Source organism: Mytilus californianus, unplaced genomic scaffold (assembly GCF_021869535.1).
Source record: "Mytilus californianus isolate M0D057914Y unplaced genomic scaffold, xbMytCali1.0.p SCAF_10, whole genome shotgun sequence".
NCBI lineage: Eukaryota > Metazoa > Mollusca > Bivalvia > Mytilida > Mytilidae > Mytilus > Mytilus californianus.
The window spans coordinates 63031844-63044180 of NW_026262582.1; the positions used below are offsets into that span (position 1 = coordinate 63031844).

General features: G+C 31.8%; 1 protein-coding gene across 1 annotated transcript; it reads right to left on the reverse strand.

Moving 5' to 3' along the window:
• Positions 1-4412: 4412 nt before the first annotated feature.
• LOC127719126 (ankyrin repeat family A protein 2-like) lies at positions 4413-12087 on the reverse strand. The gene is made up of 2 exons (XM_052225150.1): positions 12061-12087; positions 4413-4787 (listed from the first exon to the last, which is right to left on the reverse strand). The coding sequence occupies exons 1-2, from the start codon at positions 12085-12087 to the stop codon at positions 4413-4415; spliced, it is 402 nt and encodes a 133-aa protein (XP_052081110.1).
• Between the last annotated feature and the right edge of the window lie 250 nt (positions 12088-12337).

The following is a 12337-nucleotide window of genomic DNA, read 5'->3' on the forward strand; positions in this document are numbered from 1 at the left end:
GAGGGGAGTTTTTTAATAAGAAGAAACAAATATAACTAAAAGATAGTGAGTTGTACAAGTTATTATCTTTTTCTCAACAAAAATTGTACAAGTAATTACCAGTACAATTATATTTGGACAAGTAATAACTTGTAAGATGGCATCATACAAGTAATTACTTGTACAAAGTTTTTGTACAAGTAATAACCTGTACAAAATAATAAAATGTACACAACATATTCAAACGAATGCTTCAGCTGAGTAATCATGGGAGACAAGTTAGGGTTGGATAGTTCGGGATGTTACGTCTTTTTCTCACAACACGACGGGTGCCACATGTAAAGCAGGAATGTGAATCACCTCTTTCATTTTCAGTAGAACCAAACAATTTTTCCATTTCCCCCTAAAAAAATATATGTTTAATTCAATTCTACGTAATGTTAATATACATTACGTGTCTATGTACATGTTTGTTCCTGTGTGAATAATAACTATCATATTCAGATAATAACCGATGTAAATCTATGTTTTTGACATGAAACTAAATGTAATCAAGTTGACAGTACGCGATGTTTGTTGTTAGCACAGCTTATGTTTGGTGTTGAGGCTATTCAACTTGATCTTGACATTGTTTTTACTTAATTTGTAGGCGTTTGAGGTAATGTGGATGTGATGCTATTTTATCTCTATGGTTATTCTATTCAAATAGAAAGATCAACTTTTAAAGTAACTATTTACTTACCTTCAGAATTGTTTGAATTGTCCTTCTGGTAATTTATACCATCAACATTGACTGCAAATATTGTTAAACTGTTTGTCTATGTGTGTTAAGAGTGTAATCGGACCTGTATGCATAATTCTCCTGTGATAAAAATTGAACTGATTCCAGGACATGTAAGATTAAATGTAATATTGATGCGTCCTCTCGTCTAAAATAAGTTATGTGACCTTCAATTCTTATTTTCAGTTAAATAATCAGTATACGTTTTCTCTGTACTTACACATTGTGATTTATACATTGTCCTTCAAATAACTAAGAGAGCACCTACATATATACTTTAAAGAGTACTTGGACCAATAAAAAATATAAACATAATAGTAAAACGAAACGACAGAAAGTCAAACTTTCATATTTTATGTCTACTTACTTGTATACGAACAGGACACTAAATCAGGACACTTAAAATAGTATTGGTAGATTGATACAGTGTGTACTAAGTGACTAACCTTGACCTAGCGAACGGTATTTAAACTCTTTAAACTATGAGCTCGTTTGATGGGCGGGATATACACAGCTACATCCAGTTAGAATGCATACATTAACTATAGGACTCGTTAATTGGTTCGTTAATGAACGCTGAAATGTTATATGATTGCCTTTACCAAACAAATTATAATTAAAAGTCTAAATTGCAAATAACATTTTCCAGTTAACTCTGGATATTATTTTCTTTCTTTTAAAAGTAATCATCAACATGTTGTAATTTAAACATGTAATTAGCAGAAATTATTACCCTTATTTTCATAATTTGATATTTTTTGTGATAATTTTCGGGAAACATTTATTATAGCAATTAATTAATCATCTGAATGTAATTGGTGCTGAATAGAACATTCTGATATTCATTTATATTAAATTTGAGTGAAATATCCTGTTGCTGATCATGACAGGTTAAATTTGAATGAAATATCCTGTTGCTGATCAAGACAGGTTAAATTTGACTTGTTACTTCCTCTGTGTCGTAGGTTGATTTTGATTAGATACACAAATGAATTGGAAAGCAAGAGCTGTTGATTCGATATTCCAGAGCTTGTATTTTCTATCATGATTTCCATGATAGACATGATAGAGGGTTTCTGCTCACAGAGAAGCTATAAAACCAAGAGTGTCAAGTGGTGAAGTTGAAATCATTTCTTCATAAATTTAACGGACGAAATCATGAGTTGGTTGCCTTTTATGGAGTATTAGTTTTACAGATGACAACGGCTATGTTCCAATTGTAGTAAATTCAATCACGACCCTTTTCCCAAATTTGAACTACCGAAAAAGATATACCACCGGGTCACTAACATGAGCAACATGTGGAGCAGAATAAGTTTAGCTTACCTTTCCGGATCATCTGCGATCTGGGGTACGTGTTGCTCAATCTTTTGTTTTCTTAATTATGTTGTGTACAGTTGTTTATAAAAAGAAGCTGTGGTAATTATGACAATGAGACCACTGTCAAAAATAGACCAAATGACACAGAAATTAACAACTATAGGTCATCCATCCAATACGGTCTTCAACAATGACAAAAGTTCATATCGCATAGTCAGTTATAAAAGGCCCCGAAAGTATGCTTTGTCTTTTTTAGCCATTGCGTGATCAGTTTATTTTCGACTTGTGAGTTTGAATGTTCCTCGCCTTTCTTTTTTTGATTTAATGCTGGACTGTAGCCGGATGTTTTATGTTGTTTATTGCGGGTCATGAAGCACTAACTGTAAAAATCTAAGCAAGTCAGAATCTTGTTCTGAATTGATTTTCATATTTTTCTATTGTTTTCTGTCGAACTATCTTAATAAGAACACATAGCCAGTGCGTGGCATATTTGTTACGGGTCTCGTGTTTTTATGGTTCTCTGAATCAGCCGATCTCTACGTACTTCGGCGACGTTGCGTAATAATGTCATTGTACGGATAGACATATTTTATAAATCCAAAGGCTGCCTATATTGCATTATCGTCCTTACTTGATTACGTGATTTATACCGCTCTTGTGCCGCTGTGACATTATAGTGAACTGCATGATATCGTAAAACATGTATTTACTTTCATTAAATTATATTAGCCGGTTTATACTTGATTAGATCTTAAACACGACATCTAACTTTTCTTTGCCCACAAAGAACAAGAATGCACTAAAAGGCTTGTAAATTGAAATTATTCCTTTTTTGGAATATGACATTAGATAAAAAAAAAACATCATTGGTGCGTACATAAATAAAAACAATCCAAACGTATACAATTTACAACACTTTATAAATGATGTTGGGAACTGTATTTTAAAGTGTTGGGAGATTATCATTAGAAAAATTTGGATAACAGCCGGTTGTAAAAATGATTAGAATTAGACTGCATTTAAACAAATAACCCGAATAACCCAGACTGATATTTGGAGTCACTATTTATCACTTTATTAAAATCAAGAGGACACTGACTTATAGAAGGCGATGCATCATTCGAGTTATAAAACAACACTAACAATTTTCTTATCACTATGATAACTGTTAGCGGTTTATTTCCTAATTAAAGTGAATAAACGTTATAAAACATTTTAAAAAATATTGCATTAGAAGAATGTCCCATCGAATTAACTAATTTTTAACACGAAATCATGCAAAATCATATTTTTTACTCAATTTGATAGAACTGTAGAATTTTAAATATGTGCATCCTTTATTATGATTATCATGATAATAGAATATAATGCCTTCAAAAACAGCATTTTCCTTCTTCTACAGTTGTCGTCCATTCGTTTGATGTGTTTCAACTTTCAAAGATTTTGTCATTTGCCTAGGGACTTTCCGTTTAGAATTTTCCTCGGAGTTCGCCATTTTTTTCTTTTTTTCTTTGTCATTTATACCACATCTTTTTTTTATATAGACAACAGTACACAAAAATAACATGGTCTTATCACCGTAGGCCATGTATGATGATTCATCGAATCCTAGTTACAGTTTTAAAACTTGATCTCCTAAGGATCTTTCAACATGTTCAAGTAAATATTGGTAATATTTTGCCCATTGATTTCAGAAGTGAAGATTATTTTTAAAGTTAACAAGGGCGGGCGCCATCTGATGACAAAAGCTGACTTGACTAATCATATTCAATTTAAAAGATTTAACGAGATCAGATTTATTTAAAGTCACATTTTATGAATTATAAATGTTATAGTTTTCTAATAAGTATGTTGATGCATTAATAAAATAAGAGTGGTAATAAACATTCTCTAAAACAAGTAACTTTTAAAATAACCTTGATTCATGCGTACATATATATTATGTGACTTTTTAATGTTTACCTGAATATTTTGATCATAAATCATGGTAATAAAAGAATAATTCTATTTACAATAAAATGAACATACTTGTTCCTCAACAAGTTTTTTAATATAACTGTTATCCTATATTTGTACCATTAACAGTTGAATGTTATTATTTTTCATCTTTTCCTCAAGAAGATTTACGGGCAATATCTAGTGATGTTTGACATTTTTATCCCACAATTCAACATCTGCTTGTAATGCAATTAATAAGTTTACAATTCCAATGCCATCTGCATATATCTTTTGATATTTTGCATAATCCATAAAAAGATGTAATTGGATGGAATATTTATCACAAACAACATGTAAAGGTGACTGGTCAATTTATTGATTACACTGAGAAACATCAGCTTTGTTCTGAAGAAATATTTTCACTAAAGCTGTATGTCTTTCTATACAATGGTGACCCTCTGCCTTCTTCAAACACAGACACATCAACATTGTTCTGAATCAATATTTTAACAACATCTATATGACCTCCTCTACAAGCTTCACACAAAGGAGAAAGTCCAATACTACCACACTGACAGACATCAACATTATTCTGAATCACTATTTTAATTATATCTGTATGACCTCCACTACAAGCTTCATATAAAGTAGAATGTCCATTTATGTTACACTGAGAGACATCAACATTATTCTCAATCAATACTTTAACTATCTCTTTATGGCCTCCTCTTAAGGTTTCACACCTAGGAGAATATCCAGAATTGTCACACTGAAAGACAACACCATTATTCTCAATCAATATTTATACTGTATTTGAATGGCTTCTATTACAGGCTTTATACAAATGAGAATGTTCATTTATGTCAAACTGAGATACATTAACATTGTTCAGAATTAGTATTTTAACTATATCTGTATGGCCTCCTCTACAGCAGTATACAAAGAGCTTAACAATATGATAAATGTGGCTTTTGTACTGCTAAAACACCGCATTTTAACCAGATAACAGAAATAGAAATTTCTTTTTTTTTCTCAGAAATAATATCTTGCCTTACAACTATCTCAAACCACAACAATGACAAAACAGTATGAAACTCTAAGTGATACTTATGATCTGAACAATGTCGCGTGCGTTTACGGTGTCTCACAAATAAGTTTTGCTAAAATAATTTGACTGACGAACACCACTTTTTTACCGGAAATTAAAAAAAATGGCGTACGAGATCTACATGCACCTTGCATAGCGAAGGTCCATAATAAAAGTTCTTTGAGAAGAATGTAAAGACCCCACTTATGTCCCAGAAATTGAAAAAAAATGGCGTCTGAGTTCTACAGTTGTCATTTCCGAGATCAAAACTAAAATTTCTATGAATATGATTGAAGGACTTTATGACACTGCATAACAGTATGTCATAATGTAACCGAACACATAAACATTTTGATGCTGTATTGTTTGCATAGTTTCTACTTTTCATGTTCGAAATATTATGCATTTGTTTTAACTTTTCATTGTGAGACTGGATTCATAGGTTGGATTCCGGTTTTAGGACACCAAATTATATTTTTGTTCATCTAATCCCATTATTTCTGTTATCTTTGAAAACCTTTTTTTTGCATTTTTTTCTACTGTTTATTTGTTTTAGTCTATAATTCTCTATTCTAATATTAAGTCCCTATTACGCTTTGTAAACAAAACCGTGTTCAGATTAGCACAGTATATGTATGACACATGCGCACACACTTGCTGTTTACATTTTCGTTATTTTCATTTTTATCGCTAAGAAGTATACATTTTAGTTAATTATATAAATTTTTGATATATATTGTTTATCAAACAACAAATATATCTACTCTGTTATAAGTTTTAAAACTTATTTAGTATGAGAATACAATGTTCATACCCCATGGGATGAAACGGGAACATCCGAACATTTCTAAGGTACGTTCCTTTAAGAATCGAAACAATAAACCATGGATTAAACCTTGCTATCGCTAAGTGTAAATTGTCGACAAATGTAATGCCAACCCATGTTAAAATAAGCACACAGCACGACATAAAGGAATTATTTCTTGATTCTTTATATTTTAGCATCGAATTATAATCTTTTCCTTTTTTTCTCTATGCTTTATCCCCCATTTAGTCTGCACCTTTTGCCTTTTTATTTTCTATTTTGTAAGCCCAATCCACATCCACAACATGTAGAACAGTTTAAAAACTATGTAAGGTATACGTCAATGCCACGGCATACCAACAAGAAACACTTTTATAAAGAAGGCATCTGTAAGCAAAAATATTTTGTACTTTAATTTTCGTATATTTCTATATGAAATATGTCGGACTGGTAACAAATAAACACTAACAGTCCTACAAAAACGTGAACCTGTGTTTATGTTGTTTATATTACCGGTTTAATAGTGAACAGTTCTTTTATCGAACTGTTGATGTTCGTAGAACATTTTTATTTGTAAACACAGAGCACGACATGAAGGAAGTATCACTTGGTTCCTTATATTTTAGCATCATATTATAATTTATTCTTTATTAATTTTTCTCTATGCTTTATCCCCCTTTAGGTTGCATTTCTGTAAATATTGACAATGCATTTTCCAAAAGGAACTCCCTTTACGGCTAAAACTGTACCGCTTTACTATGAAGTTTTGAAAAAAACCATGGCCCGTATGCATAAAGCTACTCAAGTTAAGATTTTCCTTAGTAAACACTTAAGTTAAGGAAACTCCGCCCTTTTTACCTATGCATAAACAATCTTAAACTAAGTATTTCCTTAGTAAAATCTTAGTTGGTTTAAGTCACGTCCACAAAGCGTAAGTGGTATGCATAAAAAGTAAAATCACAAAAATACTGAACTCCGAGGAAAATTCAATCGGAAAGTCCCTAATCACAGGGCAAAATCAAATGACAAAACACATCAAACGAATGGACAACAACTGTCATATTCCTGACTTGGTACAGGCATTTTCAAATGTAGAAAATGGTGGATTGAACCTGGTTTTATAGCGCTAAACCTCTCACTTGTACGACAGTCTTATCAAATTCCGTTATATTTACAACGATGCGTGAACAAAACAGACATTATAAATAAAATAGTCAAAATATGGGTACAGCAGTCATCACTGTGTTACAATATCAAAAGAAACAATTATTTACAAAAAAAGCACAAAAGCATCTATCAAATTAAAAACCACATTCATTGCTTCGCGTGTCTGACGTCAGAAAATGTAAACGTCACATAAGAAAAAAGTTTGTCATTCAATGTTTATTCAAAACAATTTTATAATTTCACATGGGGAATGTTGGTATACAGGGTTAAAAAATCAAAAGTTATGTTAGAATTAATTTCAGAAATAGACCGAGATTTAAAATTGTCCAGAAGTTCTTTAGAATTTTAAAGAATCCACATATGGTAATTACCACTACGCGAGTAAAATAAATTTGTCGTTTGTCGTTCAAAGTATTTTCAAATTTATAATAGAACAATAACATAATGACATATAATAGAACAATAACATAATGACGGGATCTTTTAAAGTACAGAGTCACGTTATAAGAACCACGTAAACACAAAAAGTCGCATATACAAAACACACCAGCAAAAATGAAAGATAATACAAACACATTGACGGGATGTATAAGTACCTAGCCACGTCAAATGGATATCACAGAAAACAAACCAAACAGTAAAAGTAATATTAATAATAGAACAAAGACAAATGAAAGAACAATATTACACGTTGTTAAGATGATAAACAACGTCAGTATGCAGAATCTATACTTCAAGACCATCATGTATTATTTGTGAAGTTGATACGGAATATTTATCAACAAGGTCTTGGTACCTTCCGATGAAACAACTTAAACTAAGGACTTAAACTTAGGAAACGCCTAAGATTTCACTTAAGTCTAAGGTACCTATAGAGCTACCTTAAATTTTCAAAAATAGTTAAAAATCAGTCGAAAGTATGCTTTTTAGCAAGAACATTAATAGATTAGCTACAATTCAATTGCTTAATACTTATATCAGTAATAAAATACTAATACATCTTTTGTTTATTGCTAAATATTAACGATGATCGTAATTTTCTTAAAATCACGTATAATCAACAAATCAAGATATAACAGAGAGTAGTTATATAATGTAACTTCATTCTACCCTTATTTCTCAAACTTGTTGTTGTGTATACCGAAAAGTACTCAGTTTTTACACGCATGGAATTCATGCTATTATTTTTCTTTTGTTATCCTGCACGTGCATGTTTACACAAATAATGTTAAAAATTAAATTCTTAAAATGCACAGCGTGGTATCAATTGTAACTGTTAGTAAAAACAGTATGAAGAAAGGAAGCGATCATGCAAAACCCTGTTTTCTGTGTGTGGGGAGGAGGGGGGCATCGGTTTAATTTTAGATTATTTAGTTTTATTTTAAAGATGGAGGGCATATTTCCCTTGAATTGGTTTCACTTACAGGGACAAAATCGCAAAGTTTTAAAACCTACCCAAAAGCGGATTTAAGGGGAACAGGGACCTCCATTTTGCGGGAACAATTTGGTTGTTTATTTAGGGAACCACTGTAGCGATCCCCTCTTATGACAGTCAGTGCACCCCCCCCTTTTCCATATGAAAATTTCTAGATCCGCCACTGCTACCCAATGGAATTCGAAGTTTATATAACGTATTTATGATACGTAAACCGTATTAAATTATTTTTCATATTTCCTTATATATTCAGTGATATACTGTTGTTAACGAAAATAGTACGCTAAGATGTTGATAATACCTTACCGTAAACATATGAATCTAATAATGTGTTTTAGTGAAGATTGTAGGACTTTTGAAAAATGCCCTCGTTTATAAATGGATTCGTGAAAAATTAATCCTACCCCCCTTTTTTTTGTTGTAAAAGGGAAGAGATAAAAATGTTTATTTTAGATCGAAATAGATTTTGTATAAGAAGTTGAACGATTATAGTAAAATTCTTATTGAAAAAAAAAATGTTTTATAAAATTATTTGTAAGCAAATGCTTACAATGCTACACTGGTGCTACGCCATTGAAACCTTAATCATGTTTTGTTAAAGTTTAAGACTTATTGTTGTCTCCAAAAAATATAACATCCATTAAAGATGAATTAAAGATTAAGTAGGGGGAAGTTTTGGATTACAAATATTTTTTTCTTCCAATGCTCATCAATCGAAACGCCAACCGTTTCTCGTCTGCGCCAATTTTTCATTTGTTTCAACATTGTACCATGTAACGTATTATAGAATTGTTTTACATACCAACATCAATTTAACCCCAACTCTTAATAAAAGTATGTATTGTTCAACCAAAGTAAATAATCATAACAAACTTTTACACGACTGAGTTCCTGCGATGAGCTGATATATATCACAGTATTACGGTACTTAAAAAAAGGTTCCGATTTAAGTATTCCTTAGTTAAGTGAAGACTTAAGTAAGTTTATGCATACGACTTAGAATTTTACTAAACTAAGTGAATTCTAAGTGAAATCTAAGTTTAAGAAACAAATAAGTTAAGATGTTGTATGCTCACGGGCCCATATCCTAGAATGGAAAGTTCATATTCACTACTATTTCTTCAAAGGTCAAAATATAGGGCTGTGCGGCATATTTTCAACGTTTATATGCCCTAAACTTCTAAGAGTTTAAACTTACACTAAATTTCTTAACTACCACTACCTCGACTGTAGGGTTACCGCAGATTTTAATATAAACAATATACACATGTATATTTACTGCTAACATTCCCAAGTTATATCCCTATGAGATGCAACATAAAGATCATAACTGGGAACCAGTATGTAAACAAAATTAATTATCTATGAATATTCTCCCCAAAATAGGCGTGGTTTAAGAAACAGCTGTATTTACAAAGTGAATCCTTTTTTCTGCACTCTTTGTCTTTCATTTTCAATCTTGTAAGCTCCATCCTTACCCTCTACATGTAGAATATTTTAGAAATTATGTGAGGTATACGTCAAGGCCACAGTATCCCAACAACACATATTAATATAACGTAGTCATCTGAAAGCAAAGATATATCTTTAAAAAAAAGGATGTGTACTTACATTTTCGTACACTATGCCGGGCAAGCAAAAGCTTAACACTTACAGTCGGGTAAAAACGTCATAAACGTGTACCTGTGTTTTTGTTATTTATCAAAGCGGTTTAAAAATGTAAAAGTACTTTTTAGGAACTGTTGATGTTCCTTTTACATTTTTATTTGTGATCTATTTGAATGAAAAATTCGAGAAATCTAAATGTAACTCCATTCTGCTACAGTTGCATTGTCTAAAGGACAACTGGATTCAGTTATAAAGATTTAATAGAAAAACAAAATACATGGGGTGTCTATCCATCAAACAAATTGAATACATGCATTGCAACAACAACAACAAAAAAAACCACACCCAAAAAATAGCAAAGGAACAGCTCTTTTATTGGCGTTCTTCATTTCAAAATCACAGTGATGCATTCAACACTGAGCTGCAAAACTCTGACCTCACTGTAAATTTAAAACGGCCTCTAGACAATTTGAAAATTTAACATGACGTGATATATGAGTTCTTATATCAAACACATTTTGATAAAAAGTAAAATCACAAAAATACTTAACTCTGAGGAAAATTCAAAAAGGAAAGCCCTTAATCAAATGGCAAAATCAAAATCTCAAACACATCAAACGAATGGATAACAGCTGTCATATTCCTGACTTGGTACAAGCATTTTCTTATGTAGAAAATGGTAGATTAAACCTGGTTTTAAATTTCTTTTTGCGTCATGCAAATATTAGATTGTTTTTAATGACACAATTGAAGATAAAATAAATTATGCGAGATCGAATTTCTACAATACATAGATATAGATTTGATGCGTGGAATGAACTTATTATTCTGGCACTGTATTTATGATTAACGGTATCATAATGACAAAAGAATGTAAAATAACCCCAGGTAATGCTAACCGATAGATAATGGATTGATAATTACATGGTATGTCGCGATAGTGCTTGCAAGTAATAATCATAGGGTTTTATGGAAGGCCGTCTCAATATACTCAAGGCGGTGACTAGTTTGAAATAACAAACGAATAATGGTGGGGTTCGGGTTGCTCAGTCATTAGTTTTCTATATTGCGTTTGTGAACTGTTATATAAAATTGAGAATGGAAATGGGGAATGTGTCAAAGAGACAACAACCCGATATATATATATATATATGTTTTTGACTTCTTTTGTTTTTTTTATTGCTAAGGCGTTATCAGTTAATTTTAATTCTAGACTTGTAAGTTGAGTGTCCCTTAGGTGTTTTTCGCCTATCTTTTAATAATTATTTCTATATGGTTTATTCTATATTGCAAATTCAGCGAAAACAATTGTTTAATATTACGCACATGCTCAACGGTGTATCGATACGTTTGTTGGTTAACGAAAATAGAAAACCATTATAAATTTCATTGTTGAATGGTCCGTATTAAATGTTTCATTTGCACTGATTTCTATTATGCTTATATATTTTTAAACCTCGTATATTGCGTAGACACTTACCCGTACTACATTTGAATCCCTGTAAATTCCTGAGACACTTACCCGTACTACATTTTAATCCCTGTAAATTCCTGAGACACTTACCCGTACTACATTTGAATCCCTGTAAATTCCTGAGACACTTACCCGTACTACATTTTAATCCCTGTAAATTCCTGAGACACTTACCCGTACTACATTTTAATCCCTGTAAATTCCTGAGACACTTACCCGTACTACATTTGAATCCCTGTAAATTCCTGAGACACTTACCCGTACTACATTTGAATCCCTGTAAATTCCTGAGACACTTACCCGTACTACATTTTAATCCCTGTAAATTCCTGATACACTTACCTATAAAAAAATTTGAATACCTGTATATTCTCCGGACTCTTACCCGCATTACATTTTATATCTGTAAAATCCCGAGACATTCACCGCGTTACAATTATTTTTCTGTACTTCTAGAGACACTTACCCGTAATACATTGGAATCCTGGTTCATCCCCGAGAAACTTACCCGTATTAGATGTTAATGTTGATAAATTACCGAAACTTTATCCCGTAATACATTCAAACCCTTGTAAATATCCGTTTCACGCATCCGTAGTACATGTGCATTTGAATCCCTGAAAAAAATGAGACACTTACACGTATTTCATTTGATTCCGTATAAGTTCTCGAGGGAATTACCCGTAGTACATTTTTTGTAGCTTCGTCAATGCAGAAACACACATTTCCATTCAATTATGCAT